The sequence below is a fragment of the Ctenopharyngodon idella genome, chromosome 10, assembly GCF_019924925.1.
Source record: "Ctenopharyngodon idella isolate HZGC_01 chromosome 10, HZGC01, whole genome shotgun sequence".
NCBI classification, from domain to species: Eukaryota; Metazoa; Chordata; class Actinopteri; order Cypriniformes; family Xenocyprididae; genus Ctenopharyngodon; species Ctenopharyngodon idella.
In genome coordinates this window covers 33,276,648-33,294,656 of record NC_067229.1, presented here as the reverse complement: position 1 = coordinate 33,294,656, position 18,009 = coordinate 33,276,648, and the positions used below count along the sequence as shown (strand labels likewise).

The following is an 18,009-nucleotide window of genomic DNA, read 5'->3' as shown; positions in this document are numbered from 1 at the left end:
AAGGCATTTTTTGTTAATCTTTTAAAGTACTACATTATTGATACTCCAATAAATGTTCATTGTCACTGAATTATTGTAGTTATTATTATTATTATTTTCATTAAATTGTTGTAAAATAAACTGCTTAACAAAGACTAAAAGGGAGGACAAAACAATAACAGGGTAACAGGGTGGACAAGTGGTATAAAAATGGATGGATGGATGGTTTCCTATCTATTTCTCACATGCAACCAGACACAGCACCATGTCTGAGCAAAAATAAGCTAACATAGAAGGTTTACCAGATAAAGAATTGCATGGTTTCTAAATTGTAGTATTAGTGCGCTTTTTCTACTAACTTTTTTCATGTTTCCCTTAACAGAATGTACGTGTTGAGGTTGACCACATTAAAATTGAAAGAAAAAATTGTCAAAACAGACAGTTAAAATAATAGAGGATCTCACTCACTTCCCCAAGTTGTTTTTCCTCCAAAGAAGTGATGACTGCTTTATGAAATGATATTATTTATCTTTTTCAACTTGCATTTGAAGGGAAAGTAGTCAAAAATAACAAATAGTGGACAATAACTTGACTGTATACATTTTGGGGGGGGGAAATCACGTATAGTAAGTGTTGTATTTATGATGAAAATGGGATATGCAAGCCTGGGGACAGGAAAAATGCTGATACATGGTGGTTCAAATTGCAGTAAAATGTATCAAAAAAAAAAAACAGCAAGTTCAATTGCTGTTATTTATGACTAAGACAGCTTTAAAATTGTTATTATTCAACATTTTAAAACAGTAAGATTATGATCTTTACTGGGGACACAAAAGGCACCGATTCCCAGGAATGACCCACAAACAAGTTATGAGCAGTGTGTCTCTAAAATTTCCCACACAAATTGCAGTGTGTAAATTAATTGCAGTTTATTCAAATTTACAAACAGCTTACCTTTCCATTGGTAGGAAGAGTTTGGGTGCGCGTAAAAGTGTCTTCTCCACTATTAATGCTGATCAACTCCGCGTCTGCTGGTGGAAACGGCGAGGGGAAAACGACTACATCACTCTTTATTGTGTCTGAACTAAAACACACGTCGTACTGTTGAGTAGATTTAGAGAAGGACCAGCTTCCGTCTGGATGGGTGCTGATCACTGGAGCGCTGTACCTGCTGAAACTGCCGTCTGTCCTGTAGCATTTAGCTGCTATCAAACCCACGAGACTCAGTAAAAAGATGACCGATACTGAGACAATAGCGATAAGCAGATACACATTCAGATCTGAAAAACTCTCCTCTTTCACAGGAACTTCTCTGAATGATGTCTTTATGTCATCCAGACTCTCAACAACCACAACATCCATGGACATAGTGGCTGAGAGTGATGGCTCTCCATTATCACACACTGTAATAAGAAGTGGGTGAGTTTTTAAGTCATTGTCACTCATTCGTCTCTTAGTCCTTATTTCTCCAGTGCTGCTTCCAATGCGGAAGAGATTAGTTCCTTTGGGTTCACTCATATGATAAGACAGAAGAGCGTTATATCCAGAGTCAGCATCAACAGCTCTGATCTTGGCTACTAAGTATCCCGCTTCAGCAGAGTAGGGAATGTTCTCAGTATTAACTGATCCAGGGTCAGAATAAGGTGGTAAAATAACTGGACTGTTGTCATTCTCATCCAGAATAAACACATTTACAGTCACATTACTGCTCAGAGGAGGAACACCAGAGTCTGTTGCCATAACTTCAAACTGAAATCTTTTTGTTTCTTCGTGATTAAATGATTGTAAACTGAATATTTCTCCACTCAAAGAGTTTATATTGATCAGTGTTGTTATAGGAACACTTGAGCTGGAACTGTCTAACAATGAATATGAAAGTTCTGCGTTCTCACCAGTGTCTGAATCATCAGCTGTCACTTTTGTCACGAGACCTCCAGCTTGACCATTCTCACTTAGAAAAGCGTTAATAACGGGTGCTGGGAAATGTGGAGCATTGTCATTAACATCAGAGATATGTACAGTTATAACAGTGCTGCTGGAAAGAGGCGGAGTTCCTTCATCTGCAGCTGTAATTGTGATGTTATACTGAGAAACACTCTCTCTGTCCAGAGGTCCGTCTACCACTAGAGAATAATGATTGTTATATGACGTCTCTAGTTTGAAAGGAAAAGAACCCTCTACAACACAATGAACAACACCGTTTTTACCTCCATCTTTATCAGAAACTGTGACTAAAGCAACAGCAGTTCCCGGTTTTGTGTCCTCTTTCACACTTTCCAACAGAGGAGTTGTAACTATCTCTGGCACATTGTCATTCTCATCCACAACTTCTATTAAAACTTTACAATTATTACTTTTTGGAGGGCTGCCTTTATCTCTCGCCTGAACTCGCAATTCAATTGCAGAATCTTCCTCGTAATCAATTTGTCCTTGAACAACAATTTCCCCAGAGTGAGAATTAATGCTAAACAGTTTCATTTCATCTGTATTTCCATGAAATGAATATTGAATTTCGCCATTGACGCCCTCATCCAAATCGCTGGCAGAAACAGAAATTATTTTGGTTCCAATTCGTGTGTTTTCGTTCACCTTAACTTTGTACAAAGGTTTGCTGAAAATGGGTTTATTATCGTTTATATCCATGACGTTAACAATAATACTTAAGGTTCCAGATTTGGGAGGTTTTCCTCCGTCAATAGCGGTTAGTATTAAGTGAATAACAGCTTGTTTCTCTCTATCTAAAGCTTTCTGTAGTACTAACTCAGCAGATATACTCTTTTGCCCGCTATGAACATCTAAAGAAAAACATTCATTTGAACTGAGTTTGTAATCTTTCAGAGAATTACTTCCGACATCTGAATCTTTTGCTATTGGAAGAGGAAATATGTCCCCCTCGTTTGCATTCTCTGTAACATTTACAAAATATGTGCTGTCAGGAAAAAACGGAGCATTGTCGTTCACATCCACAATTATAATTTCAAGCCGATAAAGTCTGTGAGGATTCTGAGCAAGAGCCTCTAAATTCATTGTACATTTCTGATTATTGCCACACAACTCCTCACGATCAATCCTGTCTTTGACAAACAGCGACCCCGTTTTCACATTTACATCAAAATACTTTGCATTTGATCCAGGCATAATCTGAAACATGCGAGATTCTAGTTCCTGAGCACTGATCTTGAGCTCTTTTGCTATATTCCCGATCACGGTTCCTTTATTTACCTCCTCGGAGACGGAATAGACAATCTGGCCAAGCGAAGATTTCCATAAAGACAGAAATAAAACGATCCAGAAGCCATACGATTCTGTGACATCCATGATTGTGCAGTCAATGTCCTGCGATTTATTTAGTCTAAAAGCGATTAAAACAACTAAACAGACCTCTCTCGATACAATCCGAAATCACGACGCAGAAGCTACTATAAGCTTTGGTTATTTGCACCCTTTCAACGCATGTTCTGTTGCTGTAAAGGAGGAGTTCAGATGACTCTCAAAGTCATGGTCTGCAGTGCCACCACGTGTTGTAACAGTGATGAAACAATGAAATGTTATTTTATACACTTTTCTATAAAAGAGAAAGTGAACTAAACATATCACCGTCTTCATGAAATCAAATACAAACCTTCATATCTACGCAATCATAACGAAATAGAAAAAAGTTGTGTGTTGTGTATTCCAGCAAATTAATGAATAACGACAAGAATTATACAACGTCACTACCGCTGTCCGTGGTACTGAAGTTATTTTGCTTTTTAAATTCAATATAGGCTACAGTTTAGCAATAAAGCAATCAAGCTAATAAACAAACAAACAAACGGTAGGGTGGTACAAGGTAATTATTCCAACATACAAACAAAATCTTTAAGTAGACAAAAGTACCACAAAAGTCGGTCTATACGCAGTCCTGTAGTGTGCCAAAGACAAGAGTCACTGAGAAACTAGCAAGGCAGTAAAAGTGATTCAAACTCTATGTTGAAATTCGAAAGCTGTACAGTGATAGGAATAATACACTAAAGTCACGAAATGCTGAAATAAATTGCAAAACTAATTGTATCATCCTAACAAGTAAGAATTTAAAATAAAGAATTTGTCAACAGCGTCTAGTATTTTATTTGTTATCTTGAGTTGGATACGCTGCGTGAACTTTTACTTATATATATATATATATATATATATATATATATATATATATATATATATTTCTAAGCATTCTAAACTAATTTTTTATAGAATGATATAGAATGTTATAAAATGTAATTGTATAAGCATCTAAACTAAAAATGTGATCAACTAAATGTGAACTTAAATAAGAGCTTAGAAAATAAGAAAACTCAACATAATCAATGCAAAATAATAATAATAATAATAATAATAATATTGCAAGTCAAGTGCAGTAGATCTGATTAGCAATACACAAGTTACAATGTCTTACCTTTCCATTACTTGGAAGAGTTTGGGTGCGCGCAAAAGTGTCTTCTCCACTATTAATGCTGATCAACTCCGCGTCTGCTGGTGGAAACGGCGAGGGGAAAACGACTACATCACTCTTTATTGTGTCTGAACTAAAACACACGTCGTACTGTTGAGTAGATTTAGAGAAGGACCAGCTTCCGTCTGGATGGGTGCTGATCACTGGAGCGCTGTACCTGCTGAAACTGCCGTCTGTCCTGTAGCATTTAGCTGCTATCAAACCCACGAGACTCAGTAAAAAGATGACCGATACTGAGACAATAGCGATGAGCAGATACACATTCAGATCTGAAAAACTCTCCTCTTTCACAGGAACTTCTCTGAATGATGTCTTTATATCATCCAGACTCTCAACAACCACAACATCCATGGACATAGTGGCTGAGAGTGATGGCTCTCCATTATCAGACACTGTAATAAGAAGTGGGTGAGTTTTTAAGTCATTGTCACTCATTCGTCTCTTAGTCCTTATTTCTCCAGTGCTGCTTCCAATGCGGAAGAGATTAGTTCCTTTGGGTTCACTCATATGATAAGACAGAAGAGCGTTATATCCAGAGTCAGCATCAACAGCTCTGATCTTGGCTACAAAGTATCCCGCTTCAGCAGAGTAGGGAATGTTCTCAGTATTAACTGATCCAGGGTCAGAATAAGGCGGTAAAATAACTGGACTGTTGTCATTCTCATCCAGAATAAACACATTTACAGTCACATTACTGCTCAGAGGAGGAACACCAGAGTCTGTTGCCATCACTTCAAACTGAAATCTTTTTGTTTCTTCGTGATTAAATGATTGTAAACTGAATATTTCTCCACTTAAAGAGTTTATATTCATCAGTGTTGTTATAGGAACACTGGAGCTGGAACTGTCTAACAGTGAATATGAAAGTTCTGCGTTCTCACCAGTGTCTGAATCATCAGCTGTCACTTTTGTCACGAGACCTCCAGCTTGACCATTCTCACTTAGAAAAGCGTTAATAACGGGTGCTGGGAAATGTGGAGCATTGTCATTAACATCAGAGATATGTACAGTTATAACAGTGCTGCTGGAAAGAGGCGGAGCTCCTTCATCTGCAGCTGTAATTGTGATGTTATACTGAGAAACACTCTCTCTGTCCAGAGGTCCGTCTACCACTAGAGAATAATGATTGTTATATGACGTCTCTAGTTTGAAAGGAAAAGAACCCTCTACAACACAATGAACAACACCGTTTTTACCTCCATCTTTATCAGAAACTGTGACTAAAGCAACAGCAGTTCCCGGTTTTGCATCCTCTTTCACACTTTCCAACAGAGGAGTTGTAACTATCTCTGGCACATTGTCATTCTCATCCACAACTTCTATTAAAACTTTGCAGTGTGCACTTTTTGGAGGGCTGCCTTTATCTCTTGCCTGAACTCGCAATTCAATTGCAGAGTTTTCCTCGTAATCAATTTGTCCTTGAACAACAATTTCCCCAGAGTGAGAATTAATGCTAAACAGCTTCATTTCATCTGTATTTCCATGAAATGAATATTGAATTTCGCCGTTGACGCCCTCATCCAAATCACTGGCAGAAACAGAAATTATTTTGGTTCCAATTGGTGTGTTTTCTTTTACTTTAACTTTGTACAAAGGTTTGCTGAAAATAGGCTTATTATCGTTTATATCCATGACGTCAACAATAACACTTAAGGTTCCAGATTTGGGAGGTTTTCCTCCGTCAATAGCGGTTAATATTAAGTGAATAACAGCTTGTTTCTCTCTATCTAAAGCTTTCTTTAGTACTAACTCAGCAGATATACTCTGTTGCCCACTATGAACATCTAAAGAAAAATATTCATTTGAACTGAGTTTGTAATCTTTCAGAGAATTACTGCCGACATCTGAATCTTTTGCTATTGGAAGAGGAAATCTTTCTCCCTCACTCGCATCCTCTGTAACATTTACAATATATGTGCTGTCAGGAAAAAACGGAGCATTGTCGTTCACATCCACAATTATAATTTCAAGCCGATAAAGTCTGTGAGGATTCTGAGCAAGGGCTTCTAAATTCAATGTACATTTCTGATTATTGCCACACAACTCCTCACGATCAATCCTGTCTTTGACAAACAGCGACCCCGTTTTCACATTTACATCAAAATACTTTGCATTTGATCCAGGCATAATCTGAAACATGCGAGATTCTAGTTCCTGAGCACTGATCTTGAGCTCTTTTGCTATATTCCCGATCACGGTTCCTTTATTTACCTCCTCGGAGACGGAATAGACAATCTGGCCAAGCGAAGATTTCCATAAAGACAGAAATAAAACGATCCAGAAGCCATACGATTCTGTGACATCCATGATTGTGCAAGAAAATGTCCTGCGATTTATTTAGTCTAAAAGCGATTAAAACAACTAAACAGACCTCTCTCGATACAATCCGAATTCACGACGCAGAAGCTACTATAAGCTTTGGTTATTTGCACCCTTTCAACGCATGTTCTGTTGCTGTAAAGGAGGAGTTCAGATGACTCTCAAAGTCATGGTCTGCAGTGCCACCACGTGTTGTAACAGTGATGAAACAATGAAATGTTATTTTATACACTTTTCTATAAAACAAAGAGTGAACTAAACATATCACCGTCTTAAAAAAAAAAAAATGTAAACCTTCATATCTACGCAATCATTACGAAACATTAAAAAAAAAAAGTTTTGTTTTGTATTACAGGAAATACAAATATTGAGAAGAAATAACCGTCACTACGGCTGTCCGTGGTACTGAAGATATTTTGCTCTTTAAATACAAAACATGCTACAATTAAAGCATAAATCAAGCAAATTTGCAGACAGCAGTATTGTATGACAAGGTAATTATTTCAGCATACAAATGTGTACTGTATTGCCAGAGTCACGAGATAATAAACTAATTTGCAAAACTAAAATGTATCATCTTAACAACAAGTGAGAAAATTTAAATAATATTTAAAATTTGTCGAAGCAGTCCCGTATTCTACGTATTATCTCGAAATATCTTTAGGATGTGCGTAATGAAATAAAATAAAAATAAAAACTATATTTCCTATTTTATTAATTTATTATTATTATTATTATTATTATTATTATTATTATAGACATCTAACTGGAAAATACACTGTAATGAGAGTTTAGAAAATCAAAACGTTCAACTTAATAATTTCTAAAAATGTTAATTTTGCACATCAATAGCAGATTTGAATTCCAATACACAAGTTACAATGTCTTACCTTTCCATTACTTGGAAGAGTTTGGGTGCGCGTAAAAGTGTCTTCTCCACTATTAATGCTGATCAACTCCGCGTCTGCTGGTGGAAACGGCGAGGGGAAAACGACTACATCACTCTTTATTGTGTCTGAACTAAAACACACGTCGTACTGTTGAGTAGATTTAGAGAAGGACCAGCTTCCGTCTGGATGGGTGCTGATCACTGGAGCGCTGTACCTGCTGAAACTGCCGTCTGTCCTGTAGCATTTAGCTGCTATCAAACCCACGAGACTCAGTAAAAAGATGACTGATACTGAGACAATAGCGATAAGCAGATACACATTCAGATCTGAAAAACTCTCCTCTTTCACAGGAACTTCTCTGAATGATGTCTTTATGTCATCCAGACTATCAACAACCACAACATCCATGGACATAGTGGCTGAGAGTGATGGCTCTCCATTATCAGACACTGTAATAAGAAGTGGGTGAGTTTTTAAGTCATTGTCACTCATTCGTCTCTTAGTCCTTATTTCTCCAGTGCTGCTTCCAATGCGGAAGAGATTAGTTCCTTTGGGTTCACTCATATGATAAGACAGAAGAGCGTTATATCCAGAGTCAGCATCAACAGCTCTGATCTTGGCTACAAAGTATCCCGCTTCAGCAGAGTAGGGAATGTTCTCAGTATTAACTGATCCAGGGTCAGAATAAGGCGGTAAAATAACTGGACTGTTGTCATTCTCATCCAGAATAAACACATTTACAGTCACATTACTGCTTAGAGGAGGAACACCAGAGTCTGTTGCCATCACTTCAAACTGAAATCTTTTCGTTTCTTCGTGATTAAATGTTTGCAAACTGAATATTTCTCCACTTAAAGAGTTTATATTGATCAGTGTTGTTATAGGAACACTGGAGCTGGAACTGTCTAACAGTGAAAATGAAAGTTCTGCGTTCTCACCAGTGTCTGAATCTTCAGCTGTCACTTTTGTCACGAGACCTCCAGCTTGACCGTTCTCACTTAGAAAAGCGTTAATAACGGGTGCTGGGAAATGTGGAGCATTGTCATTAACATCAGAGATATATACAGTTATAACAGTGCTGCTGGAAAGAGGCGGAGCTCCTTCATCTGCAGCTGTAATTGTGATGTTATACTGAGAAACACTCTCTCTGTCCAGAGGTCCGTCTACCACTAGAGAATAATGATTGTTATATGACGTCTCCAGTTTAAAATGAAAAGAACCCTCTACAACACAATGTACAACGCCGTTTTTATCTCCATCTTTATCAGAAACTGTGACTAAAGCAACAGCAGTTCCCGGTTTTGCATCCTCTTTCACACTTTCCAACAGAGGAGTTGTAACTATCTCTGGTACATTGTCATTCTCATCCACAATTTCTATTAAAACTTTGCAGTGTGCACTTTTTGGAGGGCTGCCTTTATCTCTCGCCTGAACACGGAGTTCAATTGCAGAATTTTCCTCGTAATCAATTTGACCTTGAACAACAATTTCCCCAGAGTGAGAATTAATGCTAAACAGATTCATTTCATCGGTATTTCCATGAAATGAATACTGAATTTCACTATTGATGCCCTCATCCAAATCACTGGCAGAAACAGAAATTATTTTGGTTCCAATTGGTGTGTTTTCTTTTACTTTAAATTTGTACAAAGGTTTGCTGAAAATAGGCGTATTATCGTTTATATCCATGACGTTAACAACAATACTCAAGGTTCCAGATTTGGGAGGTTTTCCTCCGTCAATAGCGGTTAGTATTAAGTGAATAACAGCTTGTTTCTCTCTATCTAAAGCTTTCTGTAGTACTAACTCAGCAGACATACTCTTTTGCCCGCTATGAACATCTAAAGAAAAATATTCATTTGAACTGAGTTTGTAATCTTTCAGAGAATTACTGCCGACATCTGAATCTTTTGCAGATGGAAGAGGAAATCTTTCTCCCTCGTTTGCAATCTCTGTAACATTGACAACACATGTGCTGTCAGGAAAAAACGGAGCATTGTCGTTCACATCCACAATTATAATTTCAAGCCGATAAAGTCTGTGAGGATTCTGAGCAAGAGCCTCTAAATTCAATGTACATTTCTGATTATTGCCACACAACTCCTCACGATCAATCCTGTCCTTGACAAACAGCGACCCCGTTTTCACATTTACATCAAAATACTTTGCATTTGATCCAGGCATAATCTGAAACATGCGAGATTCTAGTTCCTGAGCACTGATCTTGAGCTCTTTTGCTATATTCCCGATCACGGTTCCTTTATTTACCTCCTCGGAGACGGAATAGACAATCTGGCCAAGCGAAGATTTCCATAAAGACAGAAATAAAACGATCCAGAAGCCATACGATTCTGTGACATCCATGATTGTGCAGTCAATGTCCTGCGATTTATTTAGTCTAAAAGCGATTAAAACAACTAAACAGACCTCTCTCGATACAATCCGAAATCACGACGCAGAAGCTACTATAAGCTTTGGTTATTTGCACCCTTTCAACGCATGTTCTGTTGCTGTAAAGGAGGAGTTCAGATGACTCTCAAAGTCATGGTCTGCAGTGCCACCACGTGTTGTAACATTGATGAAACAATGAGATGTTACTTCATACACTTTTCTATAAAACAAAGAGTGAACTAAACATATCACCGTCTTCATGAATTCAAATATAAACCTTCATATCTACGCAATCATAACGAAATAGAAAAAAGTTGTGTGTTGTGTATTCCAGCAAATTAATGAATAACGACAAGAATTATACAACGTCACTACCGCTGTCTGTGGTGCTGAAGTTATTTTGCTTTTTAAATTCAAAATAGGCTACAGTTTAGCAATAAAGCAATCAAGCTAATAAACAAACAAACAGAAAGTAGGGTGGTACAAGGTAATGACTCCAACATACAAAAAATAAAAAATAAAAAAATAAATCTATAAGTAGACTAAAAATACCACAAAAGTCGGTCTATACGCAGTCCTGTAGTGTGCCAAAGACAAGTCAGAGAGAAACTAGCAAGGCAGTACAAGTGATTCAAACTCTATATTGAAATTCGAAAGCTGTACAGTGATACGAATGATACACTAAAGTCACGAGATGCTGAAATAAATTGCAAAAATAATTGTATCATCCTAACAAGTAAGAATTTAAAATAAAACAAAATTGTCAACAGCGTCTAGTATTTTACTTGTTATCTTGAGTTTGGATGCGCTTGGGTAAACTTTTACTTTTAAATTATATATATATATATATATATATATATATATATATATATATATTATAGAATGTTATAAAATGATTTTATAGAATGTTATAGAATGTTATAAATTTTATATATTGATTTATAGAATGTTATAAAATGTAATTTTATAAGCATCTAAACTAAAAAAATGTGATCTAAAATAAACTAAATGTGAACTAAAATAAAAGAGCTTAGAAAATAAGAAAACTCAACATAATCAATGCAAAAAAATAAAATAATAATAATAATAATATTGCAAGTCAAGTGCAGTAGATCTGATTAGCAATACACAAGTTACAATGTCTTACCTTTCCATTACTTGGAAGAGTTTGGGTGCGCGCAAAAGTGTCTTCTCCACTATTAATGCTGATCAACTCCGCGTCTGCTGGTGGAAACGGCGAGGGGAAAACGACTACATCACTCTTTATCGTGTCTGAACTAAAACACACGTCGTACTGTTGAGTAGATTTAGAGAAGGACCAGCTTCCGTCTGGATGGGTGCTGATCACTGGAGCGCTGTACCTGCTGAAACTGCCGTCTGTCCTGTAGCATTTAGCTGCTATCAAACCCACGAGACTCAGTAAAAAGATGACTGATACTGAGACAATAGCGATAAGCAGATACACATTCAGATCTGAAAAACTCTCCTCTTTCACAGGAACTTCTCTGAATGATGTCTTTATGTCATCCAGACTCTCAACAACCACAACATCCATGGACATAGTGGCTGAGAGTGATGGCTCTCCATTATCACACACTGTAATAAGAAGTGGGTGAGTTTTTAAGTCATTGTCACTCATTCGTCTCTTAGTCCTTATTTCTCCAGTGCTGCTTCCAATGCGGAAGAGATTAGTTCCTTTGGGTTCACTCATATGATAAGACAGAAGAGCGTTATATCCAGAGTCAGCATCAACAGCTCTGATCTTGGCTACAAAGTATCCCGCTTCAGCAGAGTAGGGAATGTTCTCAGTATTAACTGATCCAGGGTCAGAATAAGGCGGTAAAATAACTGGACTGTTGTCATTCTCATCCAGAATAAACACATTTACAGTCACATTACTGCTCAGAGGAGGAACACCAGAGTCTGTTGCCATCACTTCAAACTGAAACGATTTAAGATCTTCGTAGTTAAATGATTGCTTACTGAACAAGTCTCCACTCTCACTATTTATGTCAATCATAGAGATTAAGGGAATCACAGTTTTGTCTCTGCTAGTTAAAGCATACGAAATATGAGCGTTCTTGTTGATATCTGGATCCTGCGCGGTCACGGTTGCTATAATGTCACCTGCCGGGCTGTTTTCCTTCAGATACACGTTCATCACAGCTTCTGGGAAGCGTGGCGCATTGTCATTCACATCAGATATATGAACTGTGATAACACTGGTACTAGAGAGTGAAGGGGTCCCTTCATCCGAAGCTATTATTGTGATATTAAAATTCGCAATTTCTTCTCTGTCCAGTGCTCCACCCACAACTAAAGAGTAGTAGTTTTTATAAGAGGACTCAATCTTAAACGGCACCTGACCTACAATATTGCAGTGCACTATTCCGTTTTTACCTCCGTCTTTATCAGAGATTGTAATTAGAGCCACAGCTGTTCCGACTTTTGAATCCTCTTTAATAGTACTGGCCAAAGAAGTCACCATCAGCTCAGGTGGATTGTCATTCACGTCAACTACTTCCACTAACACCTTACACTGTGAACTCTTAGGAGGTTGGCCTTTATCTTTGGCCTCCACCCTCAATTCAACAGCAGCATTTTCTTCATAATCAATATTACCTTTAACTGTTATAAGTCCACTATCGGGATCAATTGAAAACAAATCTGACGCTTTGCTACTGCCTTGCTTGACAATAGAAAATGTTATATCACTGTTTATTCCCTCATCTAAATCAGAGGCGGAAAGGGAGATTATTTGGGACCCCATAGCAATATTTTCGTTCACTTTCACTTTGTAAAGAGATTCGCTAAAAACTGGAGAGTTGTCGTTAACATCCAAAACATTGACCGTAATTTTTAATGTTCCAGACATTGCAGGTTTCCCTCCATCAACAGCAGTCAGTGTTAGATGAATGACAGGCTGTTTTTCTCGATCTAAAGCTTTAATCAGCACCAGTTCGACAGTAACACTCTGTTCTATGTTCTGCACATCCAGAGAAAAGTGCTCGTTGGGACTAAGCTTATAGGTTTTAACGGCATTGTTGCCTGAATCTGGATCTTCAGCCAAAGGAAGAGAAAATTTCTCTCCAAGAGAGGACACTTCTGTTATGTTCAGTATCTGACTGCTAATCGTAAACGATGGAGCGTTATCGTTGATGTCAATTATATTTATTTCTATTCTATACAGACTCAATGGATTATGAGCCATCGCTTCTAAAAGCATCGTGCATTTCTCATCAGTAGAGCAGAGCGATTCTCTGTCAATTCGATTATTCACAAACAGAGTCCCAGTCTTTAAATTCACCCCAAAATACCTTTTGTTGGGTCCATGTACAATCTGAAACATACGAGGTTCCAGTTCCAGCACACTGATGTGAAGATCTTTTGCTATATTGCCGACAACGGTTCCCACATTCACTTCCTCTGAGACGGAATAGGCAATCTGACCGGAGGATAAAGTCCAACAATAAGACAGCAGAATCGCAGCCCATATGGATCCAACATACTGATTCATCTCTGCTCAAAACCAACAATTCAAAATCTAAATGAAACAAACAAACACTGAATCAAAACAAATAAAACCAGCTGGATTGTGCTTCACTACACAACCGCAGAAGACACCGCTGATATGAGAAGGTTTAAGAATGGTGTTTTGGAAGGAGGAGAAATACAAATACGGCAGTAATTATGGTCCTCTAAATTTTCACGGTTAACAGCGACTCCAGGTGGTTTCTAATGGAATCGCAATGCAATATTAATGTTTCTCCAGGAATCGCTTCAAATGAAAGAAAATAAAAGCTCTACAGTGTGTGATTTTCATTTTTAAAACGCACTTCCACGACAAAATAGAGCAGAGAGGAAAAGCAGGATTTGTGTGATGAGATTATAAACTTTCTAATCACATTCCAAAATGAATACGCATCACATAATCTAGACGTTTTGCAAAAATAAATGCATATACGTAGAGGAAAGACTTTAACTTAGTAGGCTGGTGTTTAAATCATTAACAAAACAAACCGACGACAAAACTAGCAGTTGTATAAGGGATGTTTCACATAATAACCGCAATTGTCGCTGTCCAGTTCTGAAATTCTGCTTTAGGAAATCTGATAATCAGAAAATATCAAACACGAAATAATAATAATAATAATAATAATAATAATAATAATAATAATGGGCTAATAATAATAATCGCCATCATCATCGTTCTGAGTAGGTTTTTGCATAGGTTTTGATAGGTTGCATAGGTTTGAATAAGTCCTAAATGTAGGTTGCAAACTAAATGGAAAATAAAAAGAATATGAAACAGCTCACATAAAATTTAGCTTGACCTCTTGAGGTTGACGTTCAACATTTTCAGAAAGGGACTACTTGGTGAAATAGAAAAAAGATGCAATTTTTAATGAAAGTTAAAGGAGCTTTTTTTGTACATTATTAATGGAAAGAGCGAATAAAACATTCCTACATCATTGTTGGCACATAAAAATATTCCAATATGCAATAGTAAAATGCAACGCTGGTCAGAATTCCAGAAACTATTAAACAAGTGGTTCTGAATCGAAAAATATCATCAAAGGTAACAAAAACACAACAGTAAGATTTTGCCACAAATAAGTAAAGAGACATAGCTATCTTTTTTCTACTACCGTTTGCTCAACAATAACATGAAAGACAGAGTTATGGGCACATAATGAAAATTCCAGAACAAATGTAATGAGAGATATACAATTTCTTCAAGCTTGAAAAATTGTTTCAAATAAATATTAATATATAAGGAGAAATCACCAGTGTCTTACCTTCTCTGAGTTAGGAAGAGTTTGGGTGCGCGTAAAAGTGTCTTCTCCACTATTAATGCTGATCAACTCCGCGTCTGCTGGTGGAAACGGCGAGGGGAAAACGACTACATCACTCTTTATTGTGTCTGAACTAAAACACACGTCGTACTGTTGAGTAGATTTAGAGAAGGACCAGCTTCCGTCTGGATGGGTGCTGATCACTGGAGCGCTGTACCTGCTGAAACTGGCGTCTGTCCTGTAGCATTTAGCTGCTATCAAACCCACGAGACTCAGTAAAAAGATGACTGATACTGAGACAATAGCGATGAGCAGATACACATTCAGATCTGAAAAACTCTCCTCTTTCACAGGAACTTCTCTGAATGATGTCTTTATGTCATCCAGACTCTCAACAACCACAACATCCATGGACATAGTGGCTGAGAGTGATGGCTCTCCATTATCACACACTGTAATAAGAAGTGGGTGAGTTTTTAAGTCATTGTCACTCATTCGTCTCTTAGTCCTTATTTCTCCAGTGCTGCTTCCAATGCGGAAGAGATTAGTTCCTTTGGGTTCACTCATATGATAAGACAGAAGAGCGTTATATCCAGAGTCAGCATCAACAGCTCTGATCTTGGCTACAAAGTATCCCGCTTCAGCAGAGTAGGGAATGTTCTCAGTATTAACTGATCCAGGGTCAGAATAAGGCGGTAAAACAACTGGACTGTTGTCATTCTCATCCAGAATAAACACATTTACAGTCACATTACTGCTCAGAGGAGGAACACCAGAGTCTGTTGCCATCACTTCAAACTGAAATCTTTTCGTTTCTTCGTGATTAAATGATTGCAAACTGAATATTTCTCCACTCAAAGAGTTTATATTGATCAGTGTTGTTATAGGAACACTGGAGCTGGAACTGTCTAACAGTGAATATGAAAGTTCTGCGTTCTCATCAGTGTCTGAATCATCAGCTGTCACTTTTGTCACGAGACCTCCAGCTTGACCATTCTCACTTAGAAAAGCGTTAATAACGGGTGCTGGGAAATGTGGAGCATTGTCATTAACATCAGAGATATGTACAGTTATAACAGTGCTGCTGGAAAGAGGCGGAGCTCCTTCATCTGCAGCTGTAATTGTGATGTTATACTGAGAAACACTCTCTCTGTCCAGAGGTCCGTCTACCACTAGAGAATAATGATTGTTATATGACATCTCTAGTTTAAAAGGAAAAGAACCCTCTACAACACAATGCACAACGCCGTTTTTACCTCCATCTTTATCAGAAACTGTGACTAAAGCAACAGCAGTTCCCGGTTTTGCGTCCTCTTTCACACTTTCCAACAGAGGAGTTGTAACTATCTCTGGTACATTGTCATTCTCATCCACAATTTCTATTAAAACTTTGCAGTGTGCACTTTTTGGAGGACTGCCTTTATCTCTCGCCTGAACACGGAGTTCAATTGCAGAGTTTTCTTCGTAATCAATTTGTCCTTGAACAACAATTTCCCCAGAGTGAGAATTAATTGTAAACCGGTTCATTTCATCGGTATTTCCAAGAAATGAATACTGAACTTCACTATTGATGCCCTCATCCAAATCACTGGCAGAAACAGAAATTATTTTGGTTCCAATTGGTGTGTTTTCCTTTACTTTAACTTTGTACAAAGGTTTGCTGAAAATAGGCGTATTATCGTTTATATCCATGACGTTAACAATAATACTCAAGGTTCCAGATTTGGGAGGTTTTCCTCCGTCAATAGCGGTTAATATTAAGTGAATAACAGCTTGTTTCTCTCTATCTAAAGCTTTCTGTAGTACTAACTCAGCAGATATACTCTGTTGCCCACTATGAACATCTAAAGAAAAATATTCATTGGAACTGAGTTTGTAATCTTTAAGAGAATTACTGCCGACGTCTGAATCTTTTGCTATTGGAAGATGAAATCTTTCCCCTTCATTTGCAATCTCTGTAACATTTACAATATATGTGCTGTCAGGAAAAAACGGAGCATTGTCGTTCACGTCCACAATTATAATTTCAAGCCGATAAAGTCTGTGAGGATTCTGAGCAAGGGCTTCTAAATTCAATGTACATTTCTGATTATTGCCACACAACTCCTCACGATCAATCCTGTCTTTGACAAACAGCGACCCCGTTTTCACATTTACATCAAAATACTTTGCATTTGATCCAGGCATAATCTGAAACATGCGAGATTCTAGTTCCTGAGCACTGATCTTGAGCTCTTTTGCTATATTCCCGATCACGGTTCCTTTATTTACCTCCTCGGAGACGGAATAGACAATCTGGCCAAGCGAAGATTTCCATAAAGACAGAAATAAAACGATCCAGAAGCCATACGATTCTGTGACATCCATGATTGTGCAGTCAATGTCCTGCGATTTATTTAGTCTAAAAGCGATTAAAACAACTAAACAGACCTCTCTCGATACAATCCGAATTCACGACGCAGAAGCTACTATAAGCTTTGGTTATTTGCACCCTTTCAACGCATGTTCTGTTGCTGTAAAGGAGGAGTTCAGATGACTCTCAAAGTCATGGTCTGCAGTGCCACCACGTGTTGTAACATTGATAAAACAATGAGATGTTACTCTATTAAACGAAAAGTGAACTAGCCTAAACGTATCATCATCTTCAAGAAGTCAACCTTCATATCTATGCAGTCATTACAAAACAGAAAAATACTTGTGTTTTGTGTAATTACAACACTGTAGTACTGAAGTGACTTTAAATACAAAATAGGCTACAGTTTAGCAATAATGCAAGCTAATAAACAAACAAACAGCAAGATGCTATAACAAAGTAGGCTAATTGTTCCAACATAAAAAAGAAGGTTAAGAATAAGTAATAATAATCCTGCTAAGTCATGGAGAAAGTAGAAAGGCAAGGGCAGTACAAGCAAATCAAATGATGAAATTCCAAAAATACGCTATAAAGTCAGGAGATACTGAAATATCTTATAATGTATCATCTTATCATCAAGTGAAAAGATAACTTTTATTTTTTAACACTTAGGAGAAAATAACATTTCATAATATTTTTATTTTTATAATCATCTTGTTTATAAACAGAGAAAATAAGAAAAATAACTCAACTTAAACGTTGCTAAACATGACCATTTTGCACCACTAGATG

General features: G+C 37.4%; 1 protein-coding gene across 1 annotated transcript in view; it reads right to left on the bottom strand.

The window, feature by feature from the left end:
* Positions 1–13,691, bottom strand: part of LOC127521235 (protocadherin alpha-C2-like) — a 71,883-nt gene extending 58,192 nt beyond the window's left edge. The window contains exon 1 of the mRNA XM_051910393.1: positions 11,216–13,691. Coding sequence (XP_051766353.1) covers positions 11,216–13,585 — 2,370 coding nt within the window. The 5' untranslated portion in view covers positions 13,586–13,691. The remainder of the gene's footprint in view (positions 1–11,215) is intronic.
* Positions 13,692–18,009: the final 4,318 nt, after the last annotated feature.